The 14,829-nt window shown below is 34.3% G+C and overlaps 1 protein-coding gene across 1 annotated transcript in view; it reads right to left on the bottom strand.

The window, feature by feature from the left end:
• The window catches only part of Robo2 (roundabout guidance receptor 2), a 1,450,478-nt gene that overhangs the window by 1,419,893 nt on the left and 15,756 nt on the right, over positions 1-14,829 (bottom strand). Inside the window, exon 2 of the mRNA XM_070030464.1 lies at positions 68-189. Within this exon, the coding sequence (XP_069886565.1) occupies positions 68-176 (109 nt within the window). The 5' untranslated portion in view covers positions 177-189. The remainder of the gene's footprint in view (positions 1-67; positions 190-14,829) is intronic.

Consider the following 14,829-nt stretch of genomic DNA (forward strand, 5'->3'; position numbering starts at 1 on the left):
GGCACACAGAAATGTATTGTAAAACAGAACTCCAGCTCTCAGAGACCTGGAGTGGGCGTGCACCTACCTGGACCTTGGCCATTTCCCTCTTGACCCCAGAAGATCACCGTCATCAGTAGCAGTCCGGGAGTCCATGTCCACATGCTTCTAGTGGCAGTTCCTTGTCTTCGGGCCATTGCATTTTAAACTCTGCATATTGAGTGCAATGGGTGGGAAAAGGGTAATAAATTATATTCTTACAGAAATTTATTGCCACTCAAATCTAGTATCTAATATGCATTGTACATTTATAAATTATCCTACTTACAGGGACATATATTTGCAAATCCTGCCTCCCTTTGGAATTCTTACAATGCTGATTAATGGGAAAATCGTTCATCTTTAACCTCATCTCCTAAACAATCAGCCAAATGACATTTTTCAATATTCTTTTTGCAAAATCTGCCATTAAACCTATGAATAACTGAAATGTAGAAACAAAATAGCTACTGAAAGTGCAACCGAGCAAAAACGAAATTGTCCATGGGAACTATTTTTACCTTGTTATTTAGGCATCTGATACATTAAAAACATGATGGTATTACATATACAAAATGACTTTTCATAGATGTATGCAACTTTGCTATACTTCATGAAATATTTTCCCAGTTAAGTGGTTAATGTAGTTAAACTATAATCAAGCAGAAAAGAAAACTATCATATACAGAAAAGCCTAAATATGTGAGCTTAAAGTGGGGAAAAAATTAAACAAATTATTATGTTATTGTAATTCCAATTCTAGATATACAACCCATTGGTACTCATATACACCATTATATATTGAACGATATACATCAATTTACCTAAATATGCTAAAATAAATTGGAATATTCATTTTGATTCAGTTTTTCCTACCGATTAATGAAAACACTTAAATATCTCCCAAGAACACTTTACCTATTTATACAGTGGGTGAATATATAATAACTAAAAGGAATAAACTTGTATTACATGTACAAACATGGACAAGTTTTAATAATGAAAACATCTATGAGTCAAAACTACACACTTTATATAATCACATAAGCATTTGAGGAAACATAGCAATGCAGAAGAATTGCAAATACCTTCATATCCCTAGTTCAGAAATTGCAAAATTTCATATTAAATAGTTATAAAGATGCATTTTAAGCCAGAAAGGAAAAACATTGTTTAATGATTAGGACAGGAAATGGTTCTCCCAAGTGGTCAGCGATCTGAAGACTTAATCCCAGGCTGGTGCACCACGGAGAGGTGATAGGATTAAGACAAATTTCATCAGTGGATTTCTCCAATGTAAATTCCTAGCTGCATGGACTGTTAGGAACTGAGACCTTGTTGAGGAAAGCAGGTCTCTCCTCCTTCCCACCCTACTATTCCTTTTTCTGCTCCCCCTTTTTCTCTCCCTTACCCTTTTTATCATTCTCTCTCCCTCCTTCCAAATCTCCCTCCTCTATCATTATTTCTCCATCTCTGGCTCCCTTCCTCCCCGTCTCCCTTCATTTCTTCCCCCTCTCACTCTTTTCCTTCGTCTTTTACCTTTTCCCTTGTCTTTTTCTCCACTTCCACTGACTCCCTTCTTTTTCCTCCTCTTTCTCTCCTTTCCTCTCTTTGCACCTCTCCCTCCCTTTTCTGGCACACACACACACACACACACACACACACACACACACACACACACACACACACACACACACACACACACACACACACACACACACACACACACACACACACACACACACACACACACACACACACACACACACACACACACACACACACGCTGACCCTGGGGCTTGAATTCCCAAGCTTCTTTTTGTTTAAGGCTAGTGCTCTACCACTTGAGTCACAGCACCACTTTAAGCTTTTTCTGAGTAGTTTATTGGAGATGAAGTCTCATGGTCTTTCCTGCCCATTTTGACTTCGAACCTGATCCTCAAATCTCAACCTCCCCCCAAGTAGCTAGGATTAATCTCTGAGCAACTGTGCTCTTGGCTGTCTTGATGACTTTTGCCTGTCACAGCTTAAAAGCTATGGAGCTAGCAGGCCATCTTCTGAAACTGAGTCAAAATAAATTTTCCTCTAATTTGTTCAGATACTTTGGCACAGTGATGAAAAGTGATTTAACATCTTTCCCAGGTCTCAATTAGTTCAACTAACCAATTGTGGAGCCAAGGAAAGTAAATTCAATTATTTTTTTCAGGAAAAAGTCATCTATTCAAAGTGCTACATAATTTTAATTCTAGAGAAGTAGAAAGAGAATCAGATACTAAAACTTTCCTTTTTCTTATGTAAAGAAAGAAGAGACTGCAGTCCCACATGTGTCCCTTCATTTCAGAGCCATAGTAGCAGATCTCAAGAGACTTTCAGAACCATCAGCTCAGTCTCCTTTTAAGTGAGCAAGGAGGAGAACAAAGTCGCATGGCAAGTGTAATAGAAGAATAGTGAAGACAAGGATAGCGTTACTACTAACAAGTAGGCCAATAAATTTTAATATATTCCTGTTTATTTATCTATGCTAAATGCCTTTCCTCTTCCCCTCTATTAGCATTACGTGGCTTTGAACTCATAGCCTTATGCTCTTGAACTCTACATTGAAATCATGCCCAAAGTCTATTTTTTGCATTTATGTTGATTTTGTGTTTATGTTTGTGCTTTGTGGGTTTGTTTTCATGGGGAACTTTACTTACCTCACTTTGTAGATACAGTTGTGTGCTTATGTCCAGAGCTAGGCTTGCATTTTGATCTCCTTACTCATATCTTCTATATTGTACCTCTATGCCTGGCCTTGATCATTTGTGTCCTTTAATTCTCACAGAAATTCTATGAACTGAAGCACTTCCAAAATCATACTTCACAGGTAACAAAATGGAAACTTAGAGAAAACCACATGTAATTCCTCAGTCACTTGATTAGTGAATATTTTTGTTCTAACTTGACCCAAACCAAGCAGGTACCAAAGCTTGTTCTGTGAACAACTAATCACTGAAACACAACTTCAAGAATTTTATCAGTGTAATCTAGTATCCATTTCAAAAATGATGTTGAGAAGAAAGAACTCTCTTATTTGTAGAGCCATGGGTCCTTTGTGCCAAATAAATCTTGTCAGATAGCAAATAATTAAAAGTTACACAATTGGATTATTTCAAATAATCTCTAAAAAACCTCAGTCCTCTCAAGAGTGAATTGTTCAAGGCAAATCTGCATCCTGACAACACAAATATGTACAGGCATTGTTACAATTTTACATTGAAGGAAAGGTGAATAATACAAGGAAAAAGCACGTGTGATGCCTAAATATTTGATTGGGGGCAGGAGGGAGGAAGATAGGAAGTTAACTGCTCACAATTAACCCCATGGAGGAATAAGTGGTATACAAATATATGTCTGTCTTTTTGTATATGTATATATAGATTTCTAACTCCTAATTGTTAAAGCCTTCTTCCCTTCTGGTTATTATGTAACTATATTTGATTTACCACAATATTAAAATTTATTTGTTATTTTTGCAAATTTATTTTATATAATATTTGCTTTCTTTCTTTTTCCTTTTCTCTTTCTCTTTCTTTTCTTTTCTTGCATTTTTTTGTGCCAGTACTGGGGCTTGAACTCAAGACTAGGGTGCTGTTCCTGAGCTCTTTTTAACTCAAGGCTTGTGCTGTACCATTTGAACTACAACTCCAATTTTGAATTTTTTCAAGTTTTTTAGAGATGTTTCAGGGACTTTCTTGCCTTATCTGGTTTTGAACAATGATGCAGCCTTCTGAGTAGTTAGGGTAAGAGGCAGAATATACTGGCACTAACATTTTCTTAATTCTTTCTAACTTATACAGAGTATTCACTGTAGAGACATAATTTTTCACTGCTGTATATAGCACTGGGCTGTGTTTGAAACATTCCTTTGGAAGGATCTGCATATAAAACCCAAGTTTCCCTATAGATTTTAGTAAAACTTTTAAAGAACAGATGGCTTTCAACATGTTGTTCTAATGAAAAGTATATGTTATCTTCCTTCCTCAGTTGATATTTGTGAAAAACTGTATTTTTCTTAAATGCCAGGTTACTATCATGTATCTTTGCCATACCATAAATGTGAAAATCATAACATTCTGTATAACTTTGACATTAACAACTATGCTTGGGCAATGTAAATCCAATGTGTATGTTGTTTATTTTTTACAAAAAAAGCAAATATCTGTAAAAAGGCAAGTTAGATAATCCCCAAAAAAGTAACACTAACTACATAAATATGCCAATAACTTGAGAACACTTATTTTATGCAGAAATTTATTTTATGTAGAAATAATAACTAGAGGGAATATATATACTTCTTTTATGAACATTTATTTGTATCAATTACCACTTTAAGATTGGAATAAATCCTAACACCTGTATAGCTTGAGCCCATTTTGCTTTCCTGATATATGGTCTAATTGATAATCAGAGATCAGAGAGGTAGAGCTTAATAGGCCTTTAGATTTGTAATGATTATATAAATATATCTTGATACAACAGTGCTCATCTTGTTCCTTCAAATGTTTCAGTTACTAAAGAAGAAGAAAGTAAACCTTAAGAATGAACTGTGAATTACTTCTTGTGTATGCAATAGTAAATTTACTATGGTTATATAAGTCTTTCAAAGATATGAACACTCTGGAATGGAATCAGAGAATCCTGAGGTTCCATGGTATATCTCAAGTATGTTGCTCCATTAGATGGAGCCCACGTGACACCACCTGGGCTGGTGATTGGTTTACATCTAGAGATACCAACTTGGAGAGATGGTCTTGAATTAAGTGGCTATAATGAAAGGAAGTAGAAGTTACAAGGACTTAGAACTACTTCACTTATTGACCACATCTATATTCCATTTGAAATCCCAGCTTCAAATCTTCTCTTTCCACCTCTAATGGTCCTATTTCACAGGGATCTTCTCAATATTTTTCATCCCTAGATTTGATCAACCATCTTTGGTATTGAATGTATGTATAAAGCTGATTCTTAAATTACTTCTTATTAGTCAAGTGATGCATTCACTTGCTACGTCACTGATATATATCTATCTATATATTTATTTATTTATAAATATATCACATTTATAATATATAGTGACATAAAACAGCTTCTAGTATGAGTTTTTTGTAACAGTAACTGCCTTATAGAAGTTTTTCTTTGCAAGTTTCTTTGCAAGTCACCGTCCTGCCAACAGGCATTCTTACTGAAGAGCTTCAATGTTAAAAGCTAGGCTATGTCAATGGGCTTTCAGACTGGTATGCTTCTTGCTCAGCTTCTCCATTATAAAGCAACCACTCTCATCACCCTCTTAAAACCAAAGAGCAAAGAAAGCATCAAATGAGATCAGGAAGTGACCATAGCTCACAGGTCATCAATTCCTTTTCTCAGCATATAAAAAGAACACAACCTTAGCCAGGAAAACATAGCAAAGCCCATTATGACTTTCAAGTTCCAGTTATTAACATTGATTTTTTTCAATGGGAAATTTTCATTAGGGGCCATCACATGACTTATATTCAGTAATAACTTAGATAAAGATATCTGTTGGAGCCTCATTCTAACATTGCCTTTAGACTGGGCACCACAAAATCACTTTTAAAAGAAATCTTTTTCAAAAATAATGTATATCTTTTAAAATAGGACCCATGTCAGTCTAAATTATACCTGACCTTTAATAGTGAGGGCCAAAGTTCAGTATAATCCAAGTGAACTTTACAATATATACATTTTAGGCATAGATATAATAATTAAATCAATGTTTTTTTTTATTATTTCACCTCTTTTCTTAATGAATAAACCTTAGAGGCTAATGATATCACTTTAAGTAAAGCATTGCACCAGTGCCAACCAATTCATTTTTTACCTAATTTCTTTGAGATTTCAAAAACTAAATATCTGAGATTCCTACACATTCTAACAGATCAAAATAATACTGTCTCATAAATTGAGAAAAATCTGGTAAATCATTTTCCAATTTGTACTGCTAATAACCAGACATCATCTAATTTAACATCCACTTGTGTTTCCTCAAGAATGGAGTATCAGTGGTTTCCTTTGAGCAATCCAATGGCTCCAATGGGACATGAAGTCCTGGAGATTGTCAAGGGGATGCAAAATCACATCCTTGGAAAGAAAATACTTTTAATATACATTGTAATAAACCAAGTTGTCTCCTTCATTTTGAAGTTCTTCATGAATATAATTGTATCTATTTAAAATGTTATCAATAGATTTCAAAGAAACCTTAAACTTTCTTTATTTGAAAACACAAAGAAAACTGAGACAGTTCGTGTCTTTATCATTTTAAATAAATATGGCAGAGAAACCAAAAGCTGCAAAGTATGCCTATATTCCCAACTACTCAGTAGGCAGAGATAGCGGGGAACCACCCCAGGGAAAAAAATTAACACAAGATACTGTCTCTGCAAATAAGGTGAACGTGGTGATCTGTCTGCTAGCAAAGACTTTTTTCAATCCCCAGTAGCACCCAGAAAAAAAAATCAAAAAGTTTTTTGAGTTTAACATGATCCCCAGAGAAGCTCAAGTTTTTCTGGAGACAGGGTGACTTTCCCTCCTAAACACTGTAGAATCTGTATGCTCTGGCATTTAATTTTCTATTCTCCCTTCTTTTTTTCCTCCTTTCTTTCATTCTTATTTCTTTCCTTTTTTTCTTTCCTTGTTTCCTTCCTTCCTTCCTATCTTCCTTCCTTCCTCCATCCTTCCTTCCTTCCTTCCTTCCTTCCTTCCTTCCTTCCTTCCTTCCTTCCTTCCTTCCTTCCTTCCTTCCTTTCTTTCCTTCTTTCTCTCTTTCACTTTCTTTCTTTCTTTCTTTCTTTCGTTCTTTCTTTCTTTCTTTCTTTCTTTCTTTCTTTCTTTCTTTCTTTCTTTCTTTCCCTCCTTCCTTCCTTTTGGTGGTGGTACTGATATTTAACCTCAGTGTTTGATTTTTGTTAGGCATATTTTTGAGTCACATCAGCATACATTTTTGTGTTATTTTTCAGATAGGAGGTCGAATTTTTTCCCAAGGTAACCCTTCAATTTTATTCTATTTATGTATATCTAGGTTTACAGATATAAATCACTACCTATGGCTGATTTGCTAGATGAGTTCTCAGATACATTTGCTGGAGTTAGCCCAGATCCATAACTCTCCTAAGATCTGACTCACAAACATATGGTAGTATAATTGTGATCTGCTATCCCCAGCACATTGTGGAATTTCTGAAGCAACACAAAACCATTCCTAACCTTGCCTAACACTCAGATAGATTTAAAGTTTTGCTATCCCCAGATCAGATTCCCTGGTATGTATCTTTTTTTATTAAGGGAGAGTAGAAGAATGCATAAGCCTTGGATACTACATGAAGGTAGGCTCCAATGGACCTAGTGGTCCACATTTGATCAACTCATACAACAAATATGTGTCAGGTAATATACTAGTCACAAGCCAAACTGGTAAACAAGAATGTCCCTGTACTACTAGTATATTCATTCTAGAGATGGCAATATTACTACATACCCAATAAACAAAAAGAGGAATACTCAAAATATGTTCACGTTCAAAAGACTAAGTATACAAAAGTAGCATGGACTAGCTCTAGCCTCAGATATATTATCTTGATTTGGATTATAGGAAAGTATATATATATATATTAATATTAATTTGGACTATATATACTTTAATCACTTCTTCCAGATGGTATTATTTAAGCTAAGTCCTAAAATAAAAATAAACAACTTTGGCCAAGCTTGCTATCATAATTACTCAGTAGACTGAGATTTGAGGATGGCAGTTTGAAGTTAGCTCAGGCAGAAAAGTTCATGAGACACTAATCTCTAATTAACTACTAAAGAGCTGGAAATGGAGCTGGTAAAGCACTAAGCTTGGGTACAGATGCTCAGGGACAGTGCTCAGGACCTGAATTCAAGTCCATGGCTGGTACAAAAATAATGATTAAATAGATAAATAAAATCAAATTGGTATACAGTGAGAAAAGAATCATAGGAAGGGAAACAAGAATGTCCAAGAACCTTGATATGAGAGAGCTCTTGGCATGGGGAAATACTTTAAAAATATGATCCAGGTAGAGTGATAAAATATAGCAAAAAAAAGAAGACATAAAACTAAGACATTAGTAATGGTAATATATGTATAGTTATTAATTACTTGAGCACACAAAAAGGATAGTTATGAGATTTTCTTGTTTTTGATGTAGTCATAGAGTGCACCAATATGAATGTGTGTGTGTGTGTGCATGTGTGTGCGTGTGTGTGTGTGTGTGTGTGTGTGTGAGTGATGGGTGCCGTCCTTCAGCTCTTCAGCTCAAGGTGAGCAGGCATTTTCTGTTTATATGGTGCTAAGGAATCAAGCCCAGGGCCTCATGCATGCAAGGCAAGCCTTCTACCACTGAGCCAACTTCCCAGCCTGAAAAATTTTAATACTATAATGTTACTTATAGTAATATCATGAAGTAATACTTGTTAAAGAGAATATACTAACAATGAAGCAAAGTAGAATACTGACATGAAGATTTAGCTAGACTAGAGTCATTGGAAATCAAAGTATGTGGAGAAATCTTAGATACATTATGAACTGCAATATTTTAAATAGGATGTTGACTTGGATACACTCAGCACTTAGAAGATAGATAAAGAAGTGACTCAAAAGCTCTAGCTTGGGTATCAGAATGGCTTTTTACTGCCATTTACTAATGTCTGGAATCTGGGACATTATCTTTTAATTATCCAGTCTCGATATTCAAGCTTCTCAAAAGGATAGGCTGGGCCAAATTCTCAAAATGAAAATAATTTGCTTTTTGATATAGAGTTTAGAGAAAAAAGTATACAGAAAGAAACTTGTTATCAAAATGAAACTGACAAAAACTTCAGTTTTCAAACTTTGAATTGAAGAAGAATAACAAGGAATGTTCTATTCATTGTAGGAAAATGAAGCTTAAGATATTTGCAAACTACTAAAAATGAACAAATTTGGAAACTGAAGTAATAGTGTATTGACAGATTTGAATGGGAACATTAGAAGCTATATCCTGGGAGAATTTCAATGGGCATGAAGAAATGTAGCAATTAGGAGAACTAAGCAGATGAACTAAAAGAAGGATATACAGAACGTGGGTTATTTCTTACAATGTCCTCAAACTAGAGAATGAAAAATAATCAAGAAAGTTAAAGATTTCAATAAATAGAAAAGTGGATTTCTTTTGTGCTTTCATGCATATATTTAAGACATTAAGACATGAAAACTCATGGCTGAAGAAGATTTTGATCAAGGATTTAAACTCTTAAATAAATGACAAGAGTGACCAGGATGGGTGATGATATCAATAATAATAAACCACAGTTAATATTCTCATAGCATTTTTGTTTCAAAGCATATAACTTGTAAGAGAGAGAGAAATTTGCAGTCTGGAAGTTGTAAAAGAGAACAAAATAATCTGGGCGTCATGGGCTGGGAATGTGGCTTAGTGGTAGAGTGTTTGCCTAGTATTCATGTAGCCCTGGGTTTGATTCCTCAGTACCACATAAACAGAAAAAGCCAGAAGCAGTGCTGTAGCTCAAGTGGTAGAGTGTTAGCCTTGAGCAAAAGAAGCTCAGGGACAGTGCCCAGGCCATGAATTCAAGACCTAGGACTGGCAAAAAATAATCTTGACATCTGTATCCCTAGCTACTCAGGAGGCTGAGATATGAGGATCAGTGTTCAAAGATATCTCTAACAGTGTGAGACTTTTAACTACAAAATCCAGGAGTAGTGCTATGGAAGAACATCAGCCTGGCGTTAAGGGCCCTGAATTCAAGCCATAATACTCTCATCAAAAATGGGTGAGAGGAGAAAGAAAAAGAAAATAAGATCCACCAACTCATCTTCTGACCTGTGGTCCATAGAGGTGAGGAAAGTATATGTGTCTCATCTAAAGCAAGGAAGAGGAAAAGTCACCCTTTGATATCAAAGATAAGTAAAAAGGAAACATTGAAGTCACATTTGACATTTTTCTATAGCTTAATAACTAGTACAAAAATATTTACAAACAAGGCAAAAGATACAAAAAACAGGAACAAAGGAAAGCCACTCTTGTTTCTATTTCTTGGAGTTCATTTTAATAAATATTATTTTATATGATCATATGCATGTAGCTATTGAGCCTTTGTGATCCTCAGTGAATAAATACAGCAGTGATTTTTCACTATTCATTATGTTCAAAATGAATTATAAAACTTATGGGTGGGGATGGGAGGGAAACTCTGTGAGAAAGTAAGGGAAGGGGTGACCCTGTTCAAAAAGAAATGTACTCACTGCCTGTCTTATGTAACTGTACACCTCTGTACATCACCATTACAATAACTATATATAAAAGAAAAAATCAAAATTTAGCAAATATATAAATAAATTTTAATGTCATAATAACCTCCGTCAAAACTCCTCAAATCAAATAATTCCTTGATTTTCTAAACTTCCCTTCATACTCTAAAATTCACCATCTTATTCAATGAATACTGTATTTCTAGTAAATATTCAGCATATGGACATATATACAAAAGAGTCTTATCCAGCTTACAGGTTCATTGTTGAAAGTAAACAAGTCATTTCATTGTCTTCAAGCATGTGAAAACTGAGGAACTGGTATGAGCCTTCTAGAAATAAGGTGACCAAGAACAATAAAGACAAAAGAATCCAACTATGAAGCTGATTCTGATGAGCCATCAATACTTTTCTGGCAACAAAGCAAAGGTAACACAGGGCAAGAAAACTCTGCTAACTTGAAAATAATTCTTGTTCACCTGTTCTAGATACGGGTTGAGTAAGAGTTTACACAATAAAATGGAGGTTTGTAGCTGTATATGAGACTGTTGTTAAAATGAAAAATCTATTTATGGATCAATATGTAGACATAGAGTCAACCCTATGGGTAAGCATATACGCATATACATGCTTTTTACCAAAATAGAAACTATACTAAAGGAAACATATTCATTACTTGACTCATGTAATTGTAATCCCTCTGTACATCACCTCTATAATAACCATAAAGTAAATCGATTATTAAAAAGTAGTTTCCACCATTGAATCGGTGCTAATCTAAAAGAAAGCTAATTTTAAAAGAAAAACTAAGAAAGTTTAAAAGGCTACATGTATACATATTAAGGTATCTTCAACCTATGTAGACTATCTTCTTCAATGATAAATTAAAAATCAGACAAAAATGAATTTTGCATCTTACTTTGGGACTGTACAATGAGATGAAAAAGGAGGATATGGCTGTTCAATATAGCAAATAATTCCTATAACCTCAGCTATTATATTAATTGTAAGAAAATAAAACTCGGGGTATTTGCAAAGATGATCAGAATATGAGCTGGGACACTACTTTATATATATATAAAGGACTGGGTTGGGCATGGTTCTTATTGTGGAGCACTAGCCCAACTAGCCTCAAGTTTAAAGCTCAGTACCTTCAAAAATAAAAACAAAGAGAAAAGATCTAATAGAATTTCCCTTGCTTTCCAAATTTCTAAGTGTCCCTAGTTCAGAAGATTGAGTAATTAGTCAAGCCATATCAAGGAGGAAATTCTGTACAAATGTGTATATGTGGGATGAGAAAATGAAACCGGTTTTATAAGGGCTCATTTTATTATTTGTTTATTCTTTTGCTGTTTTCCACCTATTACAAAATTGGTTTTCTATGTTGTAGCTAGTGATTGTGCATGATTCTATATGGAAGGGGTCATTTAGCTGTGCTTACCTATGATTCTAAGTGTGAAAAATAATTTAATGAAAAAGTCTGAAATAAATATATTTCCTATTTGGTCAATTATTAACTAAGTATACAATGTCAAAGTTTCTCTTCTGAGGAAAACTGAAGGTTCTGGATCCCTCTCACAGATTCCATTGATAAAGAATTTAATAACTACTCATGCAAATTTGACAACAAAGAATTTTTTCTGGACTTATTTTATGAAAGTCAAAATTTGTTTCACATTTCCAAGAAATTCAGAGGGGAAAAAGGAACCTCAAATAGTGTAACTCCTTTGAACAACTTCTAGTTTAACAAAATCAGTATCAGTAAACTGACACTTGAGTTGTGCATGGGAAAGATCAAGGGGAGGGGAGAGTTAGACAGACGAAGAGAGGAACAGAGGAGAAGGCAGTCATGATATTCATTGTCTATCCTATGAGACAAGAAAAATGGATGGGATTGGTGGGGTTGAAATGGACTGGAGAGAAGGATGAAAGAGTGATATTAGTGATATTGAGAAAGGTACTGACATGTTGAATTGAAACCATTTGTACAACTACTTAAAGATGGTAAAATATAACTTAAAAATGGACTCTCGTCCATTTCACAAGAAATAGCTGGACTAAATTAAATTCTATTTAATTTATACTTTTAACACATAAGCTAAGCTCACACACTTCCTTTTTTTTAATCCATAAAGATACATAGATCTTTGGATCAAGAGTTAAAGAGGCCATGAAAGGAGGTGCAGCCAGCGAATGGCTGACCCTGTTGCCTATTTCCAGCTGCCTTTTATGTCCTGAAGCTTCACTCACAATCAAAAACTAGAATTTCATCTGCAAGAGCCTACTCAGGGGAGAATACAGGTTAACTTTCCTGAAAAAAAGGAGTGAATAACAAATGCATTTCTGATCAAAGCACTGGGATACTGGAAACAATCTTTTCTAGATGAAGTGTGGGAATTGTGACTATTCAAATTTGTATGATGTCTACCAACCTCAATTGATCTCCATTTTAAAATCTTTTTAATGTCAAGGCCAACTATAATAACTCAAATTAATGAACTGAAGAATTACTTTAAAATGTTTAATGGAGACATTTCAAAATCTACTTGTTTTTTAATATTGCTATTTTTGTTTAATTCAACTTGCTTCCGAGAATTAATCAGATTAATCATTTATCAAGGACTCTGACACATGTTCCTTGCAAACAATTTTAAGAACATAAATAACTCCAACTTCAAAGATATGCTTTAAGTAAAGAACTACCAAAGAAGATAAAGTGTATTTAACATGGTTTAGAAAAAAATTAAAAATAAAGCTTGTCAAATTAATGAAGAATTTTAAAAGGATTTTAGAGAAAATTAAGTTAATAAAATAATTTTAATTTGTGAATCTAATGACTTCAATTATCAAACAGAAAGAGATCTTAAAGCTAAAGAAGGTAACATATATTATGATGTGCATTATTAAGTTCAACCAGATTCTTTACATATTTAAAAGGAATTTGAAAGGTTTTCCTTTGGCTAGTAAAGCCTTTATTTCCTGGATAAGCACACTTTAGCATACCCCATACAGATCACTGTATTTGTCACATGTATTTTGTTCACTGATGAGCAATATAACAAAAGAAAATCATACCCAAATGTTCACATTTTAAAACTAAATTTTTTAGCCAGGTGCAGGTGGCTTACACTTGTAATCCTAGCTACTGCAAAGGCTAAGACCTAGAGGTTCAACATTTGGACTCAGGCCGGGAATAAAGTCCTTGAGTACTCATCCCCAATAAACAAAGAAAATACTAAACAACAGATATGGTTCAAGTAGTAGAGAACCAGCAAGGAGCTAGAAGGCAATTGAGCACAAGACTCTGAGTTCAAGTCCCTGTTCTATACTAGCAAAAAGGAAACTTATTAAAGTTATAAAAATGTAATTATCTCAGATTTTTTTATTTTGATCCGTGATGGAATTTAAGAACATGAATTCAAAGTTTCATGCTATTTATTTCATTTTAATCCTGTGATGTGGAAAATCTGTCTGTTATCACTAATTTATCAACTTTGTTCATCTCCAATAGTTTATTGCTATTGGCATGTTTCATATGATTTTATCACCAGACTTTACCCTTTATTATTACATATCATGTATGAATAATTCATAAATTTGAAATCAGAATGGATAATAGAAATTCAATAACCAACAGTTATACTGAGTCCAAGGTATAGTGTAAGGCTTAGCTTTTTCTATGTCAGGCTTTGGGTTCAAACCCCACCAAAGAATTCTCAAAACAAAAAAAGTAAAAGTTGCCCCATATTCTGGTCTTCAATTGAAATAATAAACTGTTTTCACAGTACTAGTCCTTGGCAAATAGTAATCAAATAATCCTACACCAAAAAATCCAGAAGTGAAGCTGGAGTTGAAGTGGCAGAAAACCAGATTTGAGCAAAAAAGCTCAGAATAATAAAGCACCACCCAGGCTGAGTTCAAGCCCCTGCACTGCTACACAAATAATAAAAGATTACACCTGAACCAATTTTCCATGAACCATTCAAGCCTCATATAATCAGGGGAAACTTTCATAACTTTATAGCCCTCAAATGATACACTCATTTTAATGTGCATACCATTTGCATAATCATCTACTGCGAAATAAAACCATCACACTACAGTTTTCATTCTAATATAAAGCAATTTTAAAAAATCAATTGAGAGTTGTTTCCTAAACCCGAAAAGCAAAAATCAAAGACTACCTTAAAGTAGAACAGGAAGTATGGTTGCTTTGACATAGAAGAAAAAATTTCCACGCATCACACACCAAATGCAAATATGGGTCATATCAGTTCCTTGCTGATATTCTAGTTAGTATTTCTTTCATGTATAACAAAAGTCATTATTCTCATCACACCATGGTTAAACCATAGTATTATGTATTTCTTTCCCTCAGGCTTTTTTCTTTTCCTCAGCCTTTACCTATTTCCTTTCCTGTATCAGATTACATGTGTTAAGAGTTTCACACACTTGATTATGTTCTGCTTTGCAACATC

Source organism: Dipodomys merriami, unplaced genomic scaffold (genome assembly GCF_024711535.1).
Source record: "Dipodomys merriami isolate MVZ:Mamm:240054 unplaced genomic scaffold, mDipMer1.0.p SCAF_2, whole genome shotgun sequence".
In the NCBI taxonomy this organism is placed as follows: Eukaryota; Metazoa; Chordata; class Mammalia; order Rodentia; family Heteromyidae; genus Dipodomys; species Dipodomys merriami.